Source organism: Molossus molossus, unplaced genomic scaffold (assembly GCF_014108415.1).
Source record: "Molossus molossus isolate mMolMol1 unplaced genomic scaffold, mMolMol1.p scaffold_m16_p_6, whole genome shotgun sequence".
Taxonomy (NCBI): Eukaryota; Metazoa; Chordata; class Mammalia; order Chiroptera; family Molossidae; genus Molossus; species Molossus molossus.
In genome coordinates, this window is record NW_023425399.1 from 40,005,260 (window position 1) to 40,017,596 (window position 12,337).

General features: G+C 37.9%; 1 protein-coding gene across 1 annotated transcript in view; it reads right to left on the bottom strand.

Moving 5' to 3' along the window:
- KIF16B (kinesin family member 16B) overlaps positions 1–12,337 on the bottom strand; it is a 342,743-nt gene that overhangs the window by 284,495 nt on the left and 45,911 nt on the right. The window contains exons 4-9 of the mRNA XM_036244893.1: positions 9,946–10,062; positions 7,993–8,090; positions 7,149–7,258; positions 4,405–4,547; positions 2,808–2,976; positions 2,512–2,643 (exon numbers count right to left, since the gene is read on the bottom strand). Of these exons, the coding sequence (XP_036100786.1) occupies positions 2,512–2,643; positions 2,808–2,976; positions 4,405–4,547; positions 7,149–7,258; positions 7,993–8,090; positions 9,946–10,062 (769 nt within the window). The remainder of the gene's footprint in view (positions 1–2,511; positions 2,644–2,807; positions 2,977–4,404; positions 4,548–7,148; positions 7,259–7,992; positions 8,091–9,945; positions 10,063–12,337) is intronic.

The following is a 12,337-nucleotide window of genomic DNA, read 5'->3' on the forward strand; positions in this document are numbered from 1 at the left end:
AATCTAAAAGTCAGATTAATCCCTAAGTCATTGGCTAGACTAAATATTCATTGCTACAGTAATGAATATTAAAAATTATCTAAGATTTATAGGAAAAGCACTCACTGCACTAAATTAAATGTCATTTTGTACTTCTTGAATATAGAATCAGCCATCTAACCAACTCTAAGATGAGAGATGAGATACTCCACTGTAGTTTAGGAAGCTTTCTCTGTTAAAAAAATATGAGAAGGGGAGGAATTCAAGACTACAGCCGTACCCCCTCTTCCACAGAAAATACGTTCCAAGACCCCCATGGCTCCCTGAAAGCACTGATAATATCAAACCCTAATATCGACTTCCTCACCTCTGCTGGAAATGTGGCAGCACCTTCTTCATGGGCAGACACAGCCTCTGCAGGGATTTTATTTTTCAGACCAAACCTATTCCTGAATCTGTGTAATGATTCCTTACTTGCAATAAATGACTGGTGTCACTCATTTCAGGGCACACCTTGCTGAAGTCTGTATAGAGGTTCAATGCTTTCTGGAGCAACACATTGCCATCAATCAAAACACATTTTCTGTTCCGTCTTCCAGCCACAACTTTATGCATTTTCCATCTTAACTAAGCACTTATCACACACTATGGCCAAAACTTCTGCAGTATTAGGTGTGACAGCAAAGGTAGCATGACTTTTTTTTTTCTTCTTCACAATTTCATGGACAGAAATCTGTTCTTACCACACATATTAGCAACCTCAGCATACATTATTTTTTTTTCTTATTAAGTTGAGAACTTTCAGTTTTTACTTAAAATAAGCACTTGAAGTCTATCTGGCATATCTAATTTACCAGCCTCACCACTCTTGCGTTTTGGGGCCCTTATTAAGTACAATAAGGAATACTTGAACAAAGCACTGTGATACCGAGACAGCTGATCTGATAAGCACGATGGCTACTAAGTGACTATTAGGCAGGGAGCACCTACAGTGTGGAGATGCTGGACAAAGGCATGATTCACGCTTTGGGCGGGAGTGAGCAGGACAGTGTGATATTTCATCCCTGTTACTCAGTACAGTGCATAATTTAACTTATAAATTGTTTATTTCTGGAACTTTCCATTTAATATATTCAGACCAAAGTTGACCATGGATAACTGAAAATGCAGAAAGGAAAATCTCTGGGAATATTGTATTTGTACTTCTCAAATTAAAATACTTTTTAAAGTTCTGGCAAAGTCTACCATCTATATACATCCAAAGCATAAAAATTTTTTAAAGAGCCAGTATATTAGTTCATTCTTTCCCTCACAAAGCTGTGATTGTGCTCTCCCCCCCCCCCCCTCCACCACCACAACAAACTTTAGGGCTAAGGTACACAACTGCAACTAGGGTGCATACCCCAGGTCAATCCCTTGCCTAGCTAATACATGGCATGGAAGTGGGGGAGACATAGAGACGGGAAGAAAACAGGAGAGATAAAGGGGGAAGTCAGGTTATGAGGAAAATAGTTTTTGAGTTCTCCTCAACAGTTATCTTCTCTTTATACATTTTTCTCTGTTCTGCTTCTTTCAATTAATTAGTGAAAATATAGAAGTAAGGTATTTTACTGTTATTATTTATGTTTATTTGGTCTTTACATCTTAATTCTTCATTTTATTTATTATTATTTTTTTTTTAATCCTCACCCGAGGACATTTTTCCATTTTTTGTTTAGAGTGGGAGGGAGAGAGAGGAAGAGAGAGAGAGAGAAAAACATCGACGTGAAAAGGACACATCAAGTGGCTGCCAACCGCACAACCAACCAGGGCCAGGGACAAACTGCAACCGAGGTATGCGCCCTTAGCGGTAACCGAACCCGGGTCTCTCTGGATCGCAGGCCAATGCACTAACCGCTGAGCCAAACCAGCCAGGGCTAAATTCATTTTAAATTGCACATTTACCGCTTTAAAATAAGAAAAGTTGGGTTATTTTTGCTTTTTGTCCCTATAATGATTTTCTCCTATGAGTGGAATTTAAAGTTTCTGTCCTGTACTTTAAGCAGAGAAAAGCTGATAATCATTCCACATACATGCCAGCTTGCATAACCATGAACATGGCAAGTCTATGGAATCAGTAAGAGGGAAAAAGAGTAATATACTGTAGACTAGATCACAATAAGTGGTTTTCTTTATGACATTAAAAACTTTTTTTTTTTTAATTCTCACCAAAGGATATTTTTCCATTGATTTTTAGAAAGAAAAGGAGGAAGGAGAGAGAAAGCGAAGCATCGATGTGAAAGAGACCCACATCAATTGGTTGCCTCCCTCATGCACCCCAACCAGGGTATGTGCCCTTGACTGGGAATCAAACCCGAGACCCTTTGGTGCACAGGCTGACACTAACTACTAAGCCACATTGGCCAGATCAAAACTATTACTTTTTTAACATAACAAAGATGCTATTACCTAATGAAACTCTCTAAACTTAAATATTTACAGTTAATTCATATATTAAACACTATGTTGAGGAAAAGAACTAAAAATTCTTACTAGCAATCATGATAGTTTTAGAGTTTCCTCCAAGGCTATCTTTTAACAACCACGTCAAAACAGAATCCCTATAAGGCACAAAAACTTGCTTCTTCTTTACAAAAGGGTTTGCTGCATCCTGAGATAAATCGGCTGCAGAGAGACAAAAAAAAAAAAGACAATTACTAAAGTTTTTTCCTCTAATTTGGCTTCAGAAAACCTTGAGGGTGTAACCTCAGTTTATAACACAAACTTAATTGCTTTGGGCTAATACAGGACCACAAAGAACAAGAGGCAGGAGACAAATATAAACCCACCTAAGGCAGAAATAACGTTTCCCAGAGTCACGAGGGATTTGTTAATGTTCCCCCCTTCCTTCAGTCTGACCCCAGTGGCACCCGTGGCATCGGCACGCTCACTTCCAGCGAGGTCCACCAAGTGGATCTTACTCACGGTTTCACATGGCATTTCGGAATCAAATTTTGCCTGTAGTAAAACATAAAAGCAAAAGTGAAGAAGTATAAACAGCTCTGATGTTGTTAATGATAACAAATGCTAATTATTTTCCACTCCTCACTATGATCTCTCAGCATATGTTTGTTTTTTATTTTAATTTGGTTATTTCACTGGCCTTCTCATTGATTATAAAAATATTTAAAATTAAACTGAATACCATATGTGATTCCTAAGTTTTCTGAAGAATGATTCCATTATTCAAATCACTCAGTGCTTCTCCAGAAAGGCTTTCTGAGTCTGACTATAGTGGAATAGAAACCTAGGCACCGAGGGGCACTCAACAAAGAAAAATGTAAGTAAACAAATAATTAGTTTTGTTTTCATCTAAAATCTTCAGCATCCCAAGCTCAATGGCTCTCCAAAATATGATAAATGTAAATAATTATGTAAAAAATCATTTGACCATTATTTAATGTTAAAATGTTTCACAAATTATTTAAAAAGTGATCTAAATATTATATTCCTTGATTCTAAATTCAACTAAAAATTTACTTTCCTGAAGACTTTTAACCTACACTTTACAGTCTGAACCAAAATGCTAAAAAGAAATTAACACATTTTGACAGAAATGCAAGCCTCTTAGAAATCAGGAATAGCCATACCCTACCCTGTGTGAACTAGAAAACAGGAGAAAAACAAGTAGAGTAAACCAAAAGCAAAGGTCTAACAAAAGGTAAAAAGATGTGGAGAATTTATCGACTGACCTAAGATAATTTTTTTCTTTCTTTCTGCTCCCTTCATTACAAAAATACTTTTTTGTATATGATGTGTTCACTGGTTAATAGGAGCCAGGACATCCCCAAACTCCTAATATACTATTAAGCCCTGAGAGGACCCTACATTTTTGCACTCATCTATTCTACTAGCCTAGGTGTTAAAAAAATATTTACCTTCAATAATTTCCAGACATATTCAAAATGCCCTCCACCCTTGACCAGAATGCACTTTTATTAGTATTTTAAAATCATGTCCTTTACTATAATTCTAATAATCATAATCAACACTGTGGTGAGCTCCACGGAGCGATAATACACCCCAACGAGTTACTTACCTTGGCCTCCAGCTGGTCTGACTTGCAATCCATTATCTCCCTAGAGCTTGCAACAATGAGAACTTTTGCTTAGTACGCACAAAGCAAGACTTTTTGTGTCTTGAACAGCGCAGAAGACTGCTAAATATTTCTTAAGAGTACACATCAGGAAATTTCAAATTTACTGTGATTGTAACCACAGAGGAACTCAGCACAGAGCACAAGTTCAACACTAATTAACAAGAAATGACACACAGTCCCCTTTGCCTGCTGCTTCTCCTGGTTCAGCCATGATAGGTCCTGAGTTGGTGCTAATCAGCAAGTAAAGACCTCAGGGATGGAACCAGAGGTTCTGAATCTGCCCTTACCTGAGTGAACTTGATGGTGAAGATGGCATGAGACCTACTACTGACATCGTTCATCCCAGTTGCTGCGGTGGTACGATTGATATTTCCTGCATCCATAAGTTCTTCCACATCACCATAATTCTGTACTAAGTGTTTGGATAAATCTGAAAAAGGTGGAAGTGAAGAAATCTTCCTAGTATATAGTAAATGAAATAAGAAATGTACCTCTATGAAATAATACATGACTGGACAAATCTGTTGTTTGAAGATACTATTTGTTCCAATAGCGGGGTAGTTAATAACACACTCAAGAGCTGGGCCCTCTGGGATCAAATCCCAGCTCTGCTGCTTTTGAAGTGGACCTACATGGTTGTGGCCAAGTCACGTAGCCCACCATGCCTCAGCCCCCTGATCTGAATGGTGCATACCTAACACAGGGATAATTGTAAGCTGTTACCACCAGCCACATCAGCATTAGTCATAGCTCACAGAAGGGAAATGTAAACACGAACTTCAGGTAAAACTAAAAAGCATTTTTAAAATCATCTTTAAAAGCTTTTTTTTACTTTCACTGGGAATATTCATATAGTTCCAAAGTCAAATACTACAAAAGGTATATTGTGTAAAGGGTGTCTCCATACTCCTATCCTAAAACCCACCACCCACATCCCCTTCTGTCAGGTAATGCAATGTTATCAGTTCCTCCATACCCTTCTAGAAATAACCCCTACATATCCAGGCAATTACATTTTTAAAAATCTCTTTTCCCCCTTTCACACAAATGGCAGCATGCCAAACACAGTTTTGCATCCTGCTTTTTCCTACATAATAATATATTGAAGAATATTCAGTGTCAGTTAAGGTGATTCCTCCTACATTAAGGCTGCAGAGCATTGGACTGCATGCACCTGCCATAACCAAGTTAACCAGTTGCCTGGTGAGATCACAGAGATTGTTTATATTGTTTCCAATTATAAGCAATACTGCTACAAGTAATCTTGTACACAGGTCTTGTCAAACATGTAAATATTTCTGCAGAATAAATTCTTAAGAGGTGCAATTACTTGATCAAAGCACATTTGAAATTTTGATAGATATTGCAAAAATTCTTCTCCACAGAAGGCAATTTACACCCAGCAGTAGCAATGTATAAAACTGCCTGTCTCCCAACATTGTCATATCAGGCTTACTTACATTTGCCAAAGATGGGTAACAAATGTAATCCTGAAAATTTTTATTTTGCTTTTCTCTAACTATGAGTGAAACTGAGCATTCTTTCCTCCATTTAAAAATCATCTATTTATATTTCTGTGAACAGTCTATTTACAACCTTTGTTCACTTTTCTATTTGGTTGTTGGACCTGTTTTTATTGATTTATAGGAGGTTCTTTAAAATTAGAAAAATTAGTCCTTTGTCCGAAACTTAAATTGAAAATATTTTCCCCATTTTGTAAGTTGTCTTTTTACTTTGCTTATGGTATTTCTTCCAAGCATAAAATTTTATTTGTTTACCACTTCAAATTTAACACATTTATTTCATGGTTTCTGGATTTTAAGTCAATTTTTTTTAAAGCTGTCCCTAACCCAAATTTCTGGAAATAATTAACTTAATAACCCATATTCCCCAATGTTTCAATAGCAAATTTATTAGAAACTAAATCCCCATGGTACCTATATCAAATTCTGGATATTTTACCCTCTTTATTCTGTCTCTTCATAAACCAGCTTTATAATGTGTTTTAACATCTTATAACACAATTAAAAGGAAAACATGAAGCAGTTAGGCTAAACCTATTAACAACAATAGCTATTCCACACTCTACAAAACAATTACCATACACCTCACTTTGGGCATAAAAGGCAAAAGTTCAATTGGAAGTTTAATAAAATGCAGATGGGGTTCTATTGATGCACCTGATATCTGAGAGCAAAAACAATAACCATAACATGAACATCTTTAAGCCCATGATCAGTTCTCAGCTTTGCCTCCAAAGTGACACACATGAAAGACAATAGCCATGTTATACCACATTCCTGTATGACTCCTGCAGGCCAGCCATTACTTAGCTGCCTTACTCAGAATAAGGGAGAGCCTTATTCATACATACATAAAATATATATATTTTTTTATTTTGCTTTTTTCTGACTATGAGTGAGACTGAGCATATATATGTATGTATATGTATGTATGTGTGTGTGTGTGTGTATATATATATATATATATATATATAGCCTTAAATCCAGCCTATTTTTAAAATAATTAGCCAGGGCCATCCCCTTACCCATCTATACTTGTGACATTCCTCACAACTGACTGTTATACAGCTATCAGAACACAAATGCTGAGAACCACAGCACAGGAAACTCTATAAATGACCTTTCTCAAAAGGCAAGACATCTTAGAATCTCCTTATGGTTAAATGTTACCATTAGTGTCAGTAAAAACATACCACTAAAATATGTCATTTAAAAAGACAGGTTATAGGGTTGCTTATCTTGCCTGAGAACATTGAAAAACAAATTGCCAGAGTTCTTAAAGCCAGAGGAAATCTACTGGCGAGCCCCAGAAAACCAGTGAAAGCCCCGTGAAGCATCAGTTCATCAAATAACATTGTGTAGTAACAGCATGGCATTTTTATTGTAATAACCTGTCAAAAATAAATGAAATTTTTTAATCTCACCATTATCCTATTTTTTTTCCTTTGAAACTATTACTTTTTCATAAATTCCCAATAAGAATAGGGCTGTGAAATGTTCACTCTTACCCTCAACATAAGGTCCTTCTTTTGGATGCTCACGGACTCTTAAATTGAAGGTTTTGGATGACTTCCGCCTAAGTAGATCTCGCACACGTTCATTATAAATCTCTAAGTAGCTAAAAATTTTAAATAGAACTGAATTCAGAAAAATGATCTCAGACATTAATAACAGTAATAGCAGCAACATGCATTCATGGGTGCTAACTATGCACCAGGTCTACGCCAAGCACTCTACATGGCACACATCATTTCATCCCAACAACAACCCAGAGGTAAGTGCTACAATGATTCCTATTTTATAGGTTAGGGAATGGAGGCTCAGGGTGACTGAGACAACTTGTCCAAGGCCATACAGCTACTGAGAGGTCAGCAGCCATGAGAACTCTCAACTGCTATGTCTGTCCTCAAAACCACTGAAGAGACAGGCTCCCAGAAAAGTTTAATTTCAAGGAGGAAAAAACACCTCTACCATGCAGATTTACTTAAAGATTACATTTATAGTGATCCTACCAACATAAAGAAAAATGCAAGCCTTATTCAGCTAAAAGAATAAGGTAAGTGAACTGGGTATACACTTAAAAGTCAAAAGCTCACTCCATTTGAGCAAAACATCCAAAATTAGTGTTTCTGACCAATCTGGATTATTTCTACCAACCTCCCAAATCCTAATTCAAATTGTACCCAAGGAAGTCATTGAAAAAAACATGTTTTAAGGTTTATATACAACTACCATAGTTCAGAAAAGGATAAAGGCAGACTCTCCCTTCAGGAACCCAAAAGCTTTATCCACTCCTAGTGCCAGAAAGCAAGCTCCAACCAAGCTCACACTCACTCAGGTCAGAGGCCCTACCTGACTTCAGTTCGAAAAGATGCTTCATCCCATCTGATGGTTTCGTTTATCCGACTGAAGAGCCCTTCACATATCCGAGGTATTAAGCCAGAATCGCCCTGCAGTAGGAAAGAGGAAAGGCAACAGCTATCACTTGAAACAAAAGCAACCAATGACTGACTATGTAGTTTCCTGGAGCAGACAGAGACTCAAGGGCCTGCATGCCAACCCCAGGCCTTCCACCTGGCACCCAGGACACACCATTTGCCCCTGCAGAACTACTTCTTACTCTCTGAAATAAGCAGATCATGCTTTCTAATTTCTGCACACTAAGATTATGGTAATATACATTTATCAGCTGTTAATCAGTTAAATCATGGCTTGCAAATATAGTCTACATCTATATAATAAATGTTAAAAATCGGATCTAATCCAATGACCAAAGAAGTTGAACTGTACACTGGGCAGAAAAAAAACAACAAAACCTTCAAAAATCCTCAAAATAGCTAATAATTATCTTAAAACATGGGGAATATCCCTCCTTTGATGCACTAATCCCTACACTGGCCTTCCTAGACAGGAGGAGCTTAATATATTACTTAACATGTGAGCATAATCAATAATGCTCTTATTCAGTCAGCATTAACAAGCTGACGAATGTTAGAAGACAAGAAAGATGAGGCAAAATGTTGTTAAAAAAACTTCACAGCTTCGATGTTTTCTTCTGAAGTCCCTCCCCATCTTCATTCAATCCCCCACCAAAAACATGAAAGAAATGGCATCACAGCTTTAAGAGATTTTTTTCTTTAGACCATTTAGTCAGTACCAACTCAAGCCTTTTACCATATTTTTGGTTGTTTAAAAAAATAAATTTTAAAAAATACACAAATAGTACTCAACTGTAAGAGCAGAGCAAGTAGTTGTAATTTGTGAGCACTTTAAAAGTATTTAAGATACATAAACAGCTCCAGGGTATTTTAATTTTTAGATAAGGTGTTTTTTTCAAAGGCACAGTAGGAAAAAAGGAGGAGAAAAATGATAAAAGGAAATGCATCTATTGATTCCTCCCTGTTTATTCTTCCCCACTTTTCAGCACTGAGGACTCTCTGCACATCCATCTACTTACTAATCATGTCAAGAAAAAGCTGGATTTCAAAGCCAGGACATGTGTACTGAAATAATGTCATCTGGAGTGACCAAGCCTCTTTTACACCTACTAATTCCATGCTCCACCTAACCCTTCGTTAGCACTAAAGATACCATGTGCCCTCCAGCAGAAAGCCTCTGATCCTCTAATATTATCTCCACAGAACATGCCATAGGTCTGAGAGTCAGTGAGCAGTTTTCACCATAACAGTAAAGAAAAAAGCAAAACACACAGCATTATCTAGATCTGGAGAAAACACAGATGAGATCAAGTTCCTGCAATGATGCCTAGTAGTTTTACTCCTCCATACTTCGGGCAAATACAGCTTTAATGTCTGTTAATCTGCATAGTATAACTACTAAACTCTACATACTATGTTTATAACCACAAACACTATATAAACTATATAATTCTAAACCATTTTATATATATATGTTGAATTTATGTAGTACTTTTCTACCAAGAGTTAGATTTCTTTTTTTTTTTTTTTTTTTAAAGATAGTTTAGTAATTTTATTCAAACTGTTATGTTGGCAGAAAAGAATAAATTACTTGAGGGCCCAGTATACTTTTTTGATAAGATTATAAAGCCTTTAAAAATGGAAAATGAACTGAGGCTTGCATCCATTATTCATGCTTATAAACTTAAAACTGTTTCTAATTTAAAATCTCTGAAAGGAATTTTAGTCCAACTTAGTTTTATCTTATTGCTAAAGAATGATCAGAACATGAAAAGCAAGTTAGTACCGACTAAGTAGATAAAGAGACAAGTCTATCAGTCCAAAGAGAGAGAATGAAAATGTTCTTCCCACAGTGCAAACAACGTACAGAATTCCCCATCATGGTGTATGACTTTCCCGATCCAGTCTGTCCATACGCAAAGACACAAGCATTATAACCTTCAAATGCAGACTTCACAACATCTGTGCCAAGTGTTTTGAAAACCTGAAAGTCAAAAAAAACCACAAAAGTTACAATTACCATGGATTTTAATAAAAGCCCTCCAGTGATGACATTATTCTTGAATGCTACTTCTATCTCATAAGGATCATGACACATAAATAAATCACTGCAGAACGTGCGCAAAAGAATATATATGTGTACCTGTTTTTAATGAAAAGGAAAAAATTTTAAGTAAGCAAAAAGCAACCCCCCTCCTTTTTCCTACTTACATTAACAAAAATTCCTTAAATATAAAAATGTAAACAAGGCAAACTGACAATCATGTACAGAAGCAAAGATAATTTTAAAGCATAATGATTTACCATTTCAGAATTAAATAAACTTATAAAGTTATTCATTCTATCAGAGCTTCCAGAAACTAAATATTCCAAACCTGAAAGTTGCAGCAGTCAGAAGTTATTGCCTAAACCATGCCAAACCAATGCCATCATTTTAAGGGTCCAGCTATTCATCAAAACAAGTCTCTGGAGGTGGATCAGGAAGAATGGCTGGGTTCCCTGAAGTCAACCCAGATGTTTTTTCCTATTTGGATATTTGCCCAAGATGAAGAGGACATGAAGCCAAACTTCCAGGGGCCTGTCTGTACCTACGCAACACATAACTGCAACGGGACACTCTAGGGTGAAGGACAAATACTTAACCCAGAAAATTGATATAAATGAGGCAAGTCAAGATGTGTGGTCATCCTAGTTACCTGACTGGGAAGGGGACTAAACAAAGCTTTCCAAATCCCCACAAGTCCTCATAATGCCCCTGCCCTCTCAGACCAGCACACTACGGGCACATATAACAACATATCGCTGCTTTAAAAACAAGGCACATCAGCCACTGAAGAGATATCAGACAGGGAGTGCGATCAGATCCTCAGTCGGAATTGGGGAAAAGTGAAGCACTGCTTTCTTTGGGGGGTCATCACAGTCCAAGGTGGGAGCCTCATCAACGCCTCAGGAGTGCTCAGTCTCTGGCAGTAATGCCAGGTGAACAGATGCACCAATCCCCCTCCAGGGGTCTAGAGCCCTCCGGCTGGAACACCCACCCCCTAGAAAGGGCTGCTAAACACTGGCCTTCTGTGTCTCAGCCCCACAGAATCCCTGCTACTAACATAGCCTGTCATCTAAGGCCAAGATAAAAATACAGCAAACTGGACCTGTGTGCTTTCTTCGGGTACCATTTCCCTGACATTTTGCTTGGACTTTGTTTCCTCAGTCTTGTCACTCAAAGATTTACCAATTGTCATTTCAATCCAGTCATTTCCAATAATGACCAGCCTCATTCATTCTGGGTTCATTTTTATCTATTTCAGCCTTTAGGAGCTGATATTTTCTTATCTTATTTTCAAGTTCTGATGACTTACTCAACTCTCAACTATAATAGCAGCTCACACTGTGTTCATGTACTAGTCCTTATAAAATCGCTACAGGGTGAGCAGTGCTACTAGATCCATTTTTCAGGTGTAAAGGTTAGGTCACTGGGCATGCACAGTGAGTGGCCAAATTGGGATTTGCACCTGGGACCTTCTGACCCAAAGCCTGTGCACCTAAAGGCCTCATTGCCATGTGTCCTCTTCCCATACCTGGACACCACAACAAGGCCCCTATCCTACCTGGAAAGATGCCCTCCCCCCACAAACTTCTGTGAAGAAGCAAAAGCCAGGAATCTCAGGGAAACTCAGGGCTCCGGACCACCCACTGGAAGTTCATTTTCACCACAAAAATGGAATAACACTCTAAATCTTTCTTCAATTCACTCTGATTAAACAAAATGTATGCATCATTCTTTTTATTTCATAGGGTGCCAGTGAATAGGAAGGACGGAGCTTCTCTCATACTTCTGTCTGGGCTAAAACAAAGTCATGGAAAATACCATGTTTAAACCAAACTCAAAAGTTTTCAAAATGAAATTCTTCCCTAGGGTTAAACCCATACCCACCATTTTGCTACGACTTTATTTTCCACAAAGCTAGCTCAGCTGAAGTTCTCTGACAGATAGGCAGGGGGTTGGGGCTGAGGCTGGTAGGCATGACTGCAAAACCCGCCTGCACAGTGCAGATCTGGAGGTGCTGAGACCCCAGCCTGGCCCAGTCGCAGCTTCAGGTAACCCACTCAAAGTTGGCTTGGGACCCTGAGAAGCAGCCAGACACTGCCCACATCTCTGAGGTCCTTGGCAAGGAAAAGAGGCTACCCATCACAGCTCCCACAAGAGTTATTTACCATCATCTACCAAACAGGGCAAGGAGGGAAGGGCTACTTTAAGAGAC